Genomic DNA, 14965 nt, shown 5'->3' with positions numbered 1-14965 from the left:
TGTATTATATAATCAATATATTACTTAGAAATAATAATAGTTAATTAAGAATTAATCAATATTAATTTGGAATTAATTCTGGGTTAAATATAATTAATTAGAGGTACAGGGACTGGACTACAATTTTCCAGTAGTTGAATAAAGGAGGAATTTCGTAACCTTCTATAGGTGGCCGGTTCTAGGGCTCTTCTATAAGGATTCTGGAAGCCTCGAAATCAGATAAGGAAACTAGATATACATCGGATTAAAATATATAGGGTTTCTGAGATTATTTGGCAGCTATATAAAAGACCCTAAGTCCTTGGGAAATATGATCCTACCTCCTCCCATATAGAAATCAAAATTTCTCTTCCCATCTCTCCTATATTCCATCCTAACGTTTCCTGGGTTTTTAGGCATGACATATTAGAGCCTACCACACAATTGGAGCTAGTTTTCCAAGGAGACTTCAAAGAGATTAATTAGCTTAATTCGATTTAACAAAATATATTGTTTTTTATTTATGATTTTCGATTACTATTAGGGTTTTAGTTTTGTTTCATAAAGTATGTTATTATTAATAGTGAAAGCCATAGAAATTTTTAGGTTGCATGTACTCATAAGTGTTATGTGAAATTCCGCAAGTATAATGCTATTGTAACCTAAAAACCCCACTACAACCACCACCATTAAAAGAATCGGTAACTACCACCACCAAACACCACAACTATCAACTACCATTAACCAACCAAATTAAAACAAACCAATTGTAGATGCTTAAACCCTAACTTTGATGCAAACAATCCATAAAAAACACAAAACATGTATGAAAACAATCTAGAAAAAACACAAACCCTAAATCTAATTAGAATTGGGGCAAAATCATATTGTTCGAATCCAAAATCCCAAAATTAGATTGCTCAGCTATAATTAGAAAAAAAAAACATAAACCCTAAATTAGAGATTGCATGTGGTTTTAATTGACCAGGTGAAGAAGGCAGAAAATAATAATTTCAATTGACCTTTAAAACCAAAAAAATGGAGACGGTGATGAGGGAGTAGATGCAGTGCACCGAGATGAAACCAAATTGCATCTGGGTTAGGGGCGAGGAAGGACTGAGAGAGGTAGATTCTACCAATGAGAGGGGTAGAGGCGGTGGGAGGTAGTGGCTTTAAAGACAAGATGAAGGGGATGTAGAACTCAAGGATTAGAAGATAAAGGGTAGGGTGGATTTCGACAGAAGAGGCACTTGGTTACAGGCGGTGGTGAGCGGATCTGACGTTAAAGCAGTGGCAGTATTAAAGCAATGGTAGTAGAGGTTGGGTGTTCATTTCTCTAAAACCGAGGGATATAAAGGTGAAGAGGTTGGGATATACATATTATTTTTTTTATTTTATAAATAGTTTTATTTAAAAATAAATAAATAAACCATAAATAAAAATAATTAATAAGGACAATTTAGTCTTTTTAGACATAGTAGGGACCAACACCGCAATAAAAACATAATATAGAGACTATCCGAATACAAAATAAAAGTTAAGAACCAAACGGTTTGAATTATTTTGACCAAACCCTGTCAACGATTTCAGTAATTTATTATTATTATATTATTATTATTACTATTGTTATTATTAAAAATAATATTTTCTTTTCTAACCTCCAAAACAGTGTTGGGGTGAAGCTGCAAATGCATCTCAATCTCCGTGCTACGCAAAAAGCAAACAGTTCTTAGAGAGCTTGTTCTCTGTTCGATTATGCCATCCATGGCTGCTGAAAATTCAGACGTCTCGAAGGCAGAACAAATTAAACTCCAAGCGAATGAAGCTTTCAAAGGTATTCTTTACGTTCTTACACCTTTGTTCCTTCAAATAACCCACTCTCTATTGTACTAAACGCCAGTAATATGCTTATTCAAATATGTGTAATCGTAGTTATCTATCCCTTCGTCCCAAAAAGATCCCTATTATGGTTCAGCGAAACTTTTAAAGACTGTTTGCACATATTGACCATTAGGAACGTCAAATTGGTAAATTCTGAAGTCTGTTTCGTTACCAATGGTTACTTCGATTAGTATCAGTCCGTTTGTTAGGTTGTAATACCTTGATGGTTTTGTTTTTCCCTGTAAATTTTCTGATTCATGAAAGATTGGTTTGTCAGCTCATAAATATTCTCAGGCAATTGATTTATATACACAAGCAATCGAACTAAATAGTGAAAATGCTGTGTATCTGGCGAATCGAGCCCTAGCTCATACCAAGTTGGAGGAATATGGTAGTGCAATACACGATGCATCTAAGGCTGTTGAGATTGATCCCAAGTACTCAAAGGCATGTTCTTCAACTTAATTATCTTGATTCTTCCTTTCTTAGAATTCTACGTTATGAATATATTGCTTTTTCTTGATGAAATGTGCATAAAAATTTAGGGTTATTATCGTCGTGGTGCTGCATATCTTGCAATGGGAAAGTTTAAAGAAGCACTCAAGGATTTTCAACAGGTTTGTAATTGTATTGATTTCCATGATTTAATCATTTCGTTAAGAGTGTTAATTGTTAAATTATTCTCACTTGATCATTGACACTGATGGTTTGCTTTACATTTATATGGAATTAGGTGAAAAGAATATGTCCGAATGATCCTGATGCTTCTAAGAAACTGAAGGAATGTGAAAAAGCTGTTATGAAGCTCAAGTTTGAAGAAGCAATTGCTACACCTAGTTCTGAACAACATTCAGTAGCTGAATCTATCGATTTTCGTACTATAGGTATCATTATTTCAATGATCTTTTTGTGACTCATTTAGTTGTTTTAAGTTCCCTCTGTTTTTTTCAGCAGCATTAAAATCATTGTATTTTTTTCCAAATTCAAATAAAAGTCTTACAATCAACTTTACATGAAGACTTTCTCTTTATGATTTTGTTGTTTAAACTCAAGATGTGGAGCCACAATATGGTGGTGCAAGAATAGAGGGAGATGTAGTAACTCTAGAATTCATCAAGAAAATGATGCATGAATTCAAGAATCAGAAATCCTTACATAAAAGGTATATACTTCTTATCAAAATATTTAATTTTTTATTACTATCAATTCAATATCTTAATGTTGTTGTTTTAGGTATGCTTTTCAGATTGTCATGCAAACAAGGGAAATTCTAATGGCTTTGCCTTCTCTTGTTGATGTAAAAGTTCCAGATGGAAAGCACTTCACAGTTTGTGGTGATATACATGGTCAGGTAAATATAAACAAGGGCAAATTTGTAAAATGAAAGGACTTACAATCTTACATCCCTGGCTTTCCCTATTAAGTTGTTCTTTATGTATCAAGTCAGAAAGAAACACTCCATTTTCTTTAACAGTTTGATTTTTCTTTTTCTTTTCTGATGGGGATGGGGCCCACCTTCATTAAATGCAGTTTTTTGATTTGCTAAACATCTTTGAGCTCAATGGTCTTCCCTCTGATGAAAATCCATATTTGTTTAATGGTGATTTTGTTGATCGAGGATCTTTCTCTGTTGAGGTTATTCTTACACTTTTTGCATTCAAGTGTATGTCTCAATCAGGTAATTGATTTTGATCATGTATCTTTATTGCTATTAAACACTATAATCATTTATTTATTTAATTTTTTTTAAATGTTTTCAGCCATATATCTTTCTCGTGGAAATCACGAAAGCAAGAGCATGAACAAGATTTATGGGTTTGAGGGGGAGGTCAAATCAAAGTTGACTGATAAATTTGTGGAACTTTTTGCTCAAGTTTTTTGCTATTTACCATTAGCTCATGTTATAAATAACAAAATATTTGTTGTTCATGGAGGACTTTTTAGCACTGATGGAGTCAAACTCTCTCAAATTAAAGCAATCAATCGGTTTTGTGAGCCTCCAGAAGAAGGTAAATGCAAGAAATAACAATGTTCAATGTACTTTGAAAATCTACCTAATTATATAGCATTGTATTTTTGATTTATTTTATAATAAGAAGAAATGAAAGTAGATTGCTATTATAAATCTGGTGTTTATTATATATATCAGGGTTAATGTGTGAACTACTATGGAGTGATCCACAATCTGATCCTGGAAGAGGACCTAGCAAACGTGGTGTAGGTCTTTCTTTTGGTGGAGATGTGACAAAAAGATTCTTGAAGGATAATAATCTTGGTAATTAATTAATCATAATGGATTTTTTTTTTAATTTTTAAAGTTTCAAATTTTAACCATTGAGTTTTTGTTTATTTGATAGATTTAATTGTGAGGTCTCATGAGGTGAAAGATGATGGTTATGAAATCGAACATGATGGGAAACTCATCACTGTTTTTTCTGCTCCAAATTACTGTGACCAGGTAATTTAATGGTAATTAATTAATTATATAACCCAAAATAAATCGACAGATGTTTATGATTTTGTATTTTTATTTTTAACATTTGTGTAGATGGGCAACAAAGGTGCTTTTATTCGTTTTGAAGCTCCCGTTATGGAGCCAAAGATTGTAACATTTTCAGCAGTGGTTAGTATCTGTTACCTTTTTTATATGCTTTTTTTACTGTCACACTGTCACTGTCAGTGTCAGTGATTTATACTGTAAATTTATGAAAATTGCAGACACATCCGGATGTGAAGCCAATGGCCTACGCAAGCAACTTTCTACGCATGTTCTCTTAGTGTTATCTTTTTTGAGACACGGAATAGGTGGTTTCTCACATCTATAAATGCACATAAGTACGTGGAACCTCATAGTTCTTTTTCTTGATAAGTTTATATCAAATTTTGATGTAGCTTTATTTATTTATTTATTTATTTTTTCATGCAAAGTCGATTTGCAATAGAAAAAAGAATTAATACATTAAGAGCTGAGTAATATAAATGATTTTCTGCGGCGATAAGGGAAATCCAAAGTACATGTCTGAATAGAGAAAAGTGGGATCTAGCGTGTAGATTCCATTTGAACAAGAAGATTATCCAAATTAGAATGATGTAAGATGACATATGTAGTAAGGACATGAAAAGTCAACATATTGGAAGGTTTAGATTTCTTATAAAGTGAATATTGAACTTTTAAAAATCAGCTTTTCTATAGAATATCAACAAAAGTTGAAACTTGTCATGGCGTAATTGCAACAAATATTTTTTTTCTTTTCAAAAACACGCGATAATAATTATGAAATCAGAATGCGAGATCGAATGTTGATCGTCCATTTTGGAATGCTCTTTTTATCGAATTCTTTTCGAATAAATTAAAATTTTAAATTTTTAATTCTCTATAAGTTAACGTTAATATCGATATAATATTTTTGTATAAAACTATGAATTATTATTATTATTATTTTATTATATACACTAATCACACGTGATTAAACTCTATTATTCAAATGTGCATAAGCTATTTACATGTGATTAAACCTTCTACTTGTGTTGTCGATTCTATAATTTGTTTTAGTTTATATTTGTTGAATGATCTAACGGTAGTAATTTTATAATGCAACTAAAAATTTCATGATTTTTTTACAAAAAGGAAATAAAAGGAATGACAAATCTGAAATAGAGTTATATAAATATGTAATATTTTTCTTAAATAAAAATGAAAATATTTAGAGTTGGATTTTTTAGAAGAATACTGGTATTTTTTTAAAAAAAAGTATATATAAAAGTAAACCAGGTTATGATTCTAATTTGTTGTTTCATTATTTCAACGCAATGCTACAAAACACATATGAGAAGGTTTTAGTTTTTTTTACACAGTATAATAATTAATTTCCATAATAAAATAAGTTTTTACTCGTTTGAAACTACACACTTATTATAATTTTATAAAATACTCGTAAAATAAAATTAATATTAATTTCAATAATAAAATAAGTAATTTACTTGTTTGAAACTACACATTTATTATAATTTATATGAAATACAACGGACAATGTTATATCATCTAGATCTATGGACGTAGTTTTTAAAAGAATTAGTTTTACCATACAAAAAGGCTTAGCGATGCCACTTGTTGTCCGTTTGTCATCTCACACGTTGTATGATGATAATTAGATTAATGAATTAGTATATTAAATAGTAAAAAACATATATAATAGAAGCATATGCTAACAGTGTTAGAAATTATGGATTTGGTCCAGATGTTTCATTTGTTGCACTGATGGTCCTTAAAACTTAGCTTTGTGACAATACTCGTCCCTATCTCTAACCGAGTCAAAACTTAAAAGTTCTTTCTTAAGATCAAGGTAAAATACTATTCTACCCTCATCTTCATCTTCTTAGTCCTTTCAATTCAAAGCAAACCCACAAAAAGGATTCTCGACTCCTTCAAATTGATTCATCAATCTATACATCGACAATGTTAGAAATATATTGACCCTTTATAGACTTGATAATATTATTATTCTGCCCTAAAACATTGTAAGAAAGGAAATAAACTAATGAAGGGTGGTTAATTAAAGTAAATAAATCCTTTTCCATAACAGATATCAGTTCTCACAATATATTCTCTATAAAATTCTATCTTTTATTAAGCTTGCGAAAGAGTCACAAGATCAAAACTAGGGAAAATGACTATGGAGGGTAACTAACTATTGAGTTTGTTCTCATTTGGTCACTTTCCTTTTTTTGTATCCAATATACCATCGAACTTGTTGTTCGTGTTCACCATAACCCTTTTGACCAACTATCACATGTTATCGTCGGTCAAGGGGTTATGGTGAACAAAAACAACAAGTTCGATGGTATATTGGGTACAAAAAAAGGGAAGGGACCAAATGAGAACAAACTCAACAGTTAGTTACCCTACCCTCTTAAGCCATTTTCCCTTTACTCATTTACAGAAAATCCTACGTCATCTTTTGCTCATATTAATGACTTTATGAGATTCATTCTTGCTTCTCTTCAAAACATAACCCACGAAAGAACATTATTCATACATGTACACCTTTGTAATGCACTTGAATATTTATTAGGGGAATCTTGATTGAGCAGGTGCATTTCATAACTACATTTACATTTCCAATCAAATGATTTATCGTATCATGGATTCTGGACAAGTCTACAAACGAGTAGAATCACAAGTGTTGTGATTTTTTAGTTTACTTGGCTTTAAGATCGAATTCATGGGATAAGATACAACATCAATATGTACAAGATCATGCAGTTTTTGCAAACAGATCACCAAAATATACATGAGGGAAACGTTTTTGTTGATAAATATACCTCTCATACACAGTTATATCATTTTGCAGAGAGTTGTTGACAACTAACCACAGTAAGAATAACATATACCACGTTTTTATGAAGCTACCCCACCGAAATTATCTTCATGTACATTATGGCCTAAGAAGGTTGTAGTCTTTGATGCTTTTGCAACTTGAATTTCATTTAACTTTTTGGGGAAAATGACTCTGGAGGGTAAGCAACTGTTGATTTTGTTCTCATTTTTTTCACTTTTTTTTTGTACCTAATATACCATCGAACTTGTTGTTTGTGTTCACCATAACCCTTTGACCGGCTATCACAGGTGATAGCCGGTCAAAAGGGTTGTGGTGAATAAACAACAAATTCGATGGTATATTGGGTACCAAAAAAAAGAAAGGAACCAAATGAGAACAAACTCAACAATTAGTTACCCTCCAAAGTCATTTTCCCTCAAAACTACGATGGAAGCAAAAAACACTAAAAATACATGTTTTGGGTGTATGAAGATCCAATGTCGCCGCCCTCTGCCAATCTACAGCCTCCACCCATCTCCCCCCTCTCCACCGTCCTTTGCAGCTCTGCTCCTGTTCGCATCTCTTTTATCTGGTTAAATAAGTATTTTAAGTCTACAACTATAAAACTAGAAAAAACTATAAATACAACACATTAATGATTTGTTTCAAATAGGATACTTATTTTACAAATTATACCTTATTATTTTGTTAGCTACTTGTTACTTCTTTTATATATATATATATATATATATATATATATATATATATATATATATATATATATATATTATCATATATTGTCTTATATGATTTGTACTAAGGATTTTAGAATAACTTAAATTTGATTCAAAAGGTCCCTGTATAATTCAGACTTTATAAAAAGTTGTAAATACATTATGCCTTTTGCTTATATTTACTAAAAAGTAGGTATCAAATTGGGCAATCGTGTCGATTTGCACGACACGAAACGACACGACACGATAAAACTTTATTTAACACGATACGACACAATGACGTGTTCATTTTCATTAACATATTTTCATTAAGACACCCATGGCTTAGATTTAGGTTAAAATAATATGTCCAAATGATCCAGATGTTTCTAAGAAATTGAAGAAATAGGAAAAAGCTCTTATGAAGCTCAAGTTTCAAGAAGCAATTGCTATACCTAGTTCTATCAATTTTCATACTATAGGTACCATTCTTTCAGCCATATTTGTTCATATTTATAATCCAATCAAATAAACAATCATTTTTTGTATTTATTCCAAATAAAATGGTAAAATTGTCAATTATGTCATTCAAACGATTCGTTTAGTCCAAAAAGAAACAACATTTGTTGATACATTACTTTCTTTATACACACATCATTTATTTAGAGAACAAATAATGAATATAATTAATTTGTAGCACCTGGTTCCTGGTACGTAAATCTTATTCGAGTATTCTCTTCTTTTTAGCCTTGGACTCGGCGAGTCATAGGTCCGACTCGCCAAGTAGATACGGGACCCGGGACATGTTTAAGTTGGCGACTCGGCGAGTCCATATCCTGGACTCGGCGAGTCACCACTGTTGGATGAAACCCTAAGTTTCAGGGGTTTGCACCCTATTTAAACGTCATATCCGCCCCAGGCCAGCCCCCATTCACCCTCAGAGCTCCTAACCCTCGTTCTAAGCTTGTTCATTGAGAGTTTGAGGCAATTGTTGTGTGTTCTTGAAGGTTTTGAGGCAAAAGGGAAGTAGATCAAGAGGAAGGGAAGGAATCCAAGCATCTTTGTGCTCTCTTAGCAGTTCCTTTGAGGTATAACCCGTTTTCCCCCTGTTTCTATGCGTATTACTTCATTTAAGTCATTCTTGAGCCAATCCCCAAGCTTGTATGTGCAAATTATTTCGTAATAAGCTGATTGGCCCTTAGATCTAGGCATGGTTGAGCTCCAGGAGCTCATATCTGTTGCCTTTATGGACCCTCATTGCATGAAGACCCTAGATCTACCCTTTTGGGTGCATTTTGAACCCTAAAACCCTTATTGGTGAATATCTACACGTAAAGTTGGAAACTTTACGTGTGATTCATGCTCTAGGAACCCAGATTTGTGAATGGCATGGACTGGAATCGAGCAAATCCGTGTGGTTAGTGGTTGCCTGGTAACGACTCGGCGAGTCGTTCATCTGACTTGGCGAGTCGGTTCTAGGGATGAGCAACGGGCCAAACCCGGACTAGACCGGCCCAAAGACCGAAAACCCGAAGACCGAAAATCGTGAATTTTTTTACCTGAAAACCGGACCGTTTTTGGATGTATCGGGTTCGGGTTCGGTCCAGTCCGGTCACGGGTACTAAACCAACTTTCAGGTTTTGGACCGAACTAGGCTTTGAAATTGGTACAATGTGGGATTTTACTTAGATCACGTGCAAATGAGGTGTCTACAAAAAAAATACAAACCTTATTAACATTTGGAACAAATAAAAATTACACTATTTAGCATAAAAACTACACTTTTTATAAAAAAAAATGCATGTTTTAACAAAAAAGAAACAACATTGCTAATAAAAAACTGCATTTTAATAGTTTTTTTGTGTAAAACACAACAAAAGACAACATTATTTATAAAAAACTGTATGTTTTTATAAAGAAATTTGCATGTTTTTATAAAAAAAATTGCATGTTTGAACAAAAAATAGCATGCTAGATACATTCTTTCTTGTAAAGTGATAGGAACAAACGTTGATCAAGATTTATAAATAATGTTACAATAAAAACATCAAGTTTTATACATAATGTTATATATAACATTAACTAATAATTTAATATCCTTATCTATATATTTTAAGGAGAAAAAAAATTCCGGTCCGGTCCGGGTTAAATCCCGTATTCCGGGTACAGTCCGGTCCAAACCCGAAACCCGATTAGTGGTAAAAACAAAACCCGAAAACCGGCCCATTAATATGTATATCCGGTCCGTTCCGGGTCCGGTCCCGGTTTTTTTCCGGTCCGGTCCGGTCCAACGGGTCATATGCTCATCCCTAGTCGGTTCGCAAGTCTCCGAGTTTGTCCCCTTTTTGTAGTGTCGAGTGAGCAGTGAGTCACGCGGTGTGACTCAGTGAGTCGGAGGCTGAACTCATCTATGGGGGAACTCGGCGAGTCAATGCCCTGACTCGGCGAGTTCAAGGCAATCTCCTTAGATCAAGAACGGACTCGGCGAGCTGTTCATACAACTCGGCGAGTCTTAGCATAAGTGTTCATCGGATGAAGATGAACTCGACGAGTTGTTCATACAACTCGGCGAGTAGGATGAAGGACTTGAATATCAGTTTAGAAGGAGAACTCGTCGAGTCATCACCTAACTCAACGAGTAGAAACGGGATTCAGGACAACCGTTTGGGTAGGGACTCGGCGAGTTGGAGAGCCAACTCGGCGAGTCGGGTCAACTGAAAGTTGACTCTGACTTTGACTTAGGGCATGATTAAGGGTAAAATGGTCATTTTACCCAAAGGTCAGTTAGCAGTGTTTGATTGAGTATGTTGTGGGAATTTCAGCCGGAGGATTTCCGGAGCAGCAGCAGCAGCAGTAGACAGTCAGTTCCCGATCAGATCAGCAGCTACTTCGAGGTGAGTTACCTTCCAGTAGCGGTGGGTCTACGGCCACAATGCCGGCCCACCAATAGGAGTTGTATGTAGATGATTGTCTCTGTGATATTCATCTAGGGATTACTACTACATGTGTTGTGTTTATGTGCTAGTATGATATGATGCTATGTGCTAGTGACAGTAGGGGGAGATAGTCCCCGAGATATTCGGCCGGTAGGGACGAAGGGGTAGTCATACCCAACCATGTTAGATAGATTCTGATATTGTGATACATGTTATGTAGTAGTAGTAGAGGGGAGAAATAGTTCCCCAGTATCCGGTCGAGAGGACCGAAGGGGAGGCCATCACCCAGATATGCTAGGCAATATCCGGTCGAGAGGGCCGAAGGAGTAGGTCGGGCACCCAGATATGTCTGACAATATGTGTATGTTATGATATTATATGGTATGTGGTACAGTGGGGGAACTCACTAAGCTTCGTGCTTACAGTTTTCAGTTTTGGTTTCAGGTACCTCCTCAGCTATGGGAAAGGAGCCGTCGCGGTAGCAACATGTCACACACACACTCTCTTGTTTCCGCAGTTATGAGTTTATTCTGGGATTGACACTCTGATATTTGATTGATCGAATGTTGTGGTTTTCAATTTGGTTTTCGATATGAAATGGTTTAATCAAACAATGTTTTAACTATTAATGCTTTTATGTAATGTTTTATAACGAAATTTTTGGACGTGAAAATTGGGTCATTACAAGTTGGTATCAGAGCCCTGGTTTGAGGGATTCGGACACACCTTCGGGGGTGTGTGAACTCAAATCGAGGGATTAAAAGATCTTCTAAAAGAAAATGTTTTCTAAAAGTTAAGAAAAGAGTTTTGAGAAAGAACGAAGTGTGTGATGTGTGTGACCGGCCGAGCTCAAGTAAGTATTCCCCAAAGTACCCATACAAGTATATGTTATGTTTATCAGCTTTTGTAGAACAGCATGCTAGAATAGGACTAAGGATCTAGGAGTGATGCCTTATGTGCCTGCTTTATGTGTTTCGGTTGAATGAGAACTACATGCTAGTTATTGAGTAGACAGCAAGTAGGATAGTCTGATTAGGTTATGCCTGATAGTATGAGCTTAGCACTTTATGCTAGTACAGTTCCTGTAAGCAGATAGAGTTGATTGAGATTGTTACCCTTGTCTGAATGCTGCTTGCTTCGTGCAATGTGGGACTCTGAATAATGGGAATTAGCCATTAGGCGAATACGTCACGTCACATGTGATCAGGGTTGAATAAACTTAGAGTACCGAATTTGATCCTACTGCGCAACTCTTGTTTGAGTCCAACCGTTGTAGGGACAAGTCAGGTACTCGAAGGATTATCTGAGCCTCGTCACGTGTGATGGTATTCGGGTAATGGCTAATTGGCATTACAAGGAGGTCTGCAGCAGTTGAGGACTGGATCGAGTAGAGTCGGAGATTTCCCTAGGGCGAGCCTAGGATGAGTATAGTAGTGGTCAGCCATAGTGAAAGGGATCTGGTGGAGTCGAGGCAGTCCTTGAAGAAGGTACGGATAGATGTGGAAGGTAGTATGGGCCCGTACTACTGAAAGCAGAGGATCCGTACCCGAACCAAGGAAGGCCAAGATAAGACCAGGGAACTTGTAAGTAGTTGTGATCCCTCAGGAAGTATCAGTATCTCTAATGATTGTTGTGATGTATTGCAGAATGGTGGTACTTCGATCGAGGCCGGTAGATGGCGGTTCAGGAGAGGGGTCAGGTTCGGGATCAGGTTCCGAGCAGGTAGATGAGGGACTACGCGAGTTCATCGCGTCAGAGATCACCAGGGGTATCCTTGAGTCGACTCCCATTATCTTCGGGTCGATTAAGGAAGGGATCATCGAGTTGATGGAGGATCACCTCAGGGCGTTCAGAAGCGACATGGCATCTGGCCAGTCGGGTCCTCGCACACTGTCCTTTAAGGACTTCAGGGGCAGTGGTGCGCCAGATTTCCACGGGGTGAAAGACCCCATTGCTGCCAGGCGGTGGATTGCAGACATCGAGTCTGCACAATTGACTAGCTTCTGCCCCGAGGGGTCGAAGGTGAGGTATGCAGCAGGGTGCTTGCGAGACCGAGCTCGTGATTGGTGGGAGTCAGTGGGTGACTCGTTGGGAGCCTCAACTATCGAGGCTGTGACCTGGTCGGACTTTGTGACCAGGTTCAGGGTAGAGTTTGCGCCGACTGTCGAGCTTTAGCAGCTGGCCAGGGAGTTTCTAGACATGAGACAGACGACGGAGACTGTGGCGGAGATCACCGCCAAGTTCCGGGAGAGGGCTTTGTTGGTGCCCCAGTATGCTGGTGACGAGGATATGAGGAGGACCCGTTATCATGATATGCTACGAGCTGACATCCGGGAGCATGTTAGCTTTTCGGCTTGCCCTACCCTGGACTCCATGATTGCCAGGGCGAGGGAGAGGGAGATAGATTTGGAACACATCCAGAAACGGAAGGCAGAAGAGGTTCAGTCAGGAGGGGCTTCGGGGAAGAAGCCCAAGGGATCAGATGCAGGGACGAAAGGCCAACAGGGACGGGGACGCTGCAGGAAATGCGGCAAGACGCACGAGGGGGCGTGCAGGTTGGGATCATCAGGCTGCTACAAGTGTGACAAGTCTGGGCACTTTAGTAGGGATTGCACTGCTCCGGCAGCAGTTATTCAGACGTCTGAGTTGTTGTGTTTCCACTGCAACCAGAGGGGCCACAAGAAGGCCAATTGCCCCCAGTTGACAGTTTCAGCGCCAGTGAAGGCGCCAGCTCCAGCAACCCTGCGGATCACGGACGGCCGGCAGGGCAAGGCAGAGGCTCCGGTAGTGAGGAGCCGAGCATTCCAGTTGACTACCGAGGAGGCACGCGCCGCACCCGATGTAGTGACGGGTATGATTCTTTCTCTCTATTTTATTTTTATGATGTTATGATATTGATATGTGCTCCGTATGTATATGTATGCATTAGGATCGTTCCATGTGAACGGCATCCCAGTTCAGGTGTTGTTCGACTCGGGTGCATCCCGATCATTTGTTTCCCTTGCGCTTAGCAACAAGTTTCATGAGACTTCGGGCGAGTTAGATTGCCCTTTAGAGGTAGAGATTGCTGATGATCGATCGATGCGAGCATCGATGGTGTTTCGAGATTGCGTGTTGCATTTGTTTGAGGAGCGCTACTTGGTAGACTTGGTTCCCATTTCGATGCGTGGGAACAAGGTGATTATAGGCATGGATTGGTTGAGCCTTAATGGGGCAGTGATAGATTGCGCGCAACAGCTAGTACAAGTCAGGACCCTAGGTGGGGGAGAGTTAGTGATTCATGGTGAGAGGCCACATGGCGGACCCACTGTATGTTCAGCAGCGAGGGCTATGCGCTATCTTCAGCAGGGATGCGCAGGATATGTCGCGTATGTGATGGATACCCGGGAGGCGGGTAAGGCGACAGTGAGCGAGGTTCCGGTGGTTCGAGATTTTGCAGATGTTTTCCCGGAGGAGCTTCGTGGGATACCTCCAGAGCGACAGGTGGAGTTTAGGATTGACCTTGTTCCTGGTGCGGCTCCGATAGCCAAGGCACCGTATCGGTTGGCTCCTCCCGAGATGCAGGAGTTGTCTACGCAGCTGCAGGAGCTGCTAGACAAGGGATTTATTCGTCCGAGCAGTTCACCTTGGGGAGCCCTGATTTTGTTTGTGAAAAAGAAGGACGGGTCGCATCGGATGTGTATAGATTACCAAGATCTGAACAAGGTAACGGTGAAGAACCGTTACCCACTCCCGAGGATTGATGACCTCTTTGACCAGCTTCAGGGAGCATCTTGGTTCTCCAAGATTGATTTGCGTTCGGGATACCATCAGATGACGGTCAGGGAGGAGGATACGCAGAAGACCGCGTTTCGGACACGCTATGGCCATTATGAGTTTGTGGTGATGCCGTTTGGGCTCACCAATGCTCCTGCCGCGTTCATGGACCTCATGAACCGCGTATGCAGACCGATGCTGGATCGGTCTGTGATAGTCTTTATCGATGACATCTTGGTTTATTCCAAGACTCAGGAGGAGCATGAGGAGCATCTGAGGGAGGTGTTGGAGACCCTGAGGAGGGAGAGCTTGTATGCCAAGTTCTCCAAGTGTGAGTTTTGGTTGCGCGAGGTGCAATTTCTCGGACACCTCGTCAACCAGA

General features: G+C 38.1%; 1 protein-coding gene across 2 annotated transcripts; it reads left to right on the top strand.

Moving 5' to 3' along the window:
• Window positions 1–1655: 1655 nt before the first annotated feature.
• On the top strand, window positions 1656–4787 carry LOC145070088 (serine/threonine-protein phosphatase 5-like). Of its 2 annotated transcripts, XM_079017011.1 has the most exons (13): window positions 1656–1813; window positions 1912–2006; window positions 2155–2307; window positions 2406–2477; window positions 2594–2744; window positions 2914–3022; window positions 3094–3211; window positions 3391–3538; window positions 3621–3869; window positions 4010–4135; window positions 4218–4318; window positions 4409–4483; window positions 4579–4787. In XM_079017011.1, the coding sequence occupies exons 1-13, from the start codon at window positions 1735–1737 to the stop codon at window positions 4636–4638; spliced, it is 1536 nt and encodes a 511-aa protein (XP_078873137.1). In that variant the 5' UTR covers window positions 1656–1734; the 3' UTR covers window positions 4639–4787. The 2 variants fall into 2 exon arrangements, with proteins under 2 accessions (XP_078873137.1, XP_078873138.1); XM_079017012.1 differs by lacking the exon at window positions 1912–2006 and having other exon boundaries at window positions 2138–2307.
• Window positions 4788–14965: the final 10178 nt, after the last annotated feature.

This window comes from Lactuca serriola, chromosome 8 (genome assembly GCF_051521515.1).
Source record: "Lactuca serriola cultivar US96UC23 chromosome 8, Lser_US96UC23_V15, whole genome shotgun sequence".
NCBI lineage: Eukaryota > Viridiplantae > Streptophyta > Magnoliopsida > Asterales > Asteraceae > Lactuca > Lactuca serriola.
The sequence above is the reverse complement of the archived record's forward strand: the minus strand, read 5'-3'. Positions and strand labels throughout refer to the sequence as shown.

Excerpts from the sequence above, each read along its gene's own strand:
- LOC145070088 (XM_079017011.1), top strand. The coding sequence starts at position 1,735 with ATGCCATCCATGGCTGCTGAAAATTCAGACGTCTCGAAGGCAGAACAA. Across the intron at positions 2,478-2,593 it reads CACTCAAGGATTTTCAACAG|GTGAAAAGAATATGTCCGAA; the intron begins GTTTGTAATTGT and ends ATATGGAATTAG. Across the intron at positions 3,023-3,093 it reads CAGAAATCCTTACATAAAAG|GTATGCTTTTCAGATTGTCA; the intron begins GTATATACTTCT and ends TTGTTGTTTTAG.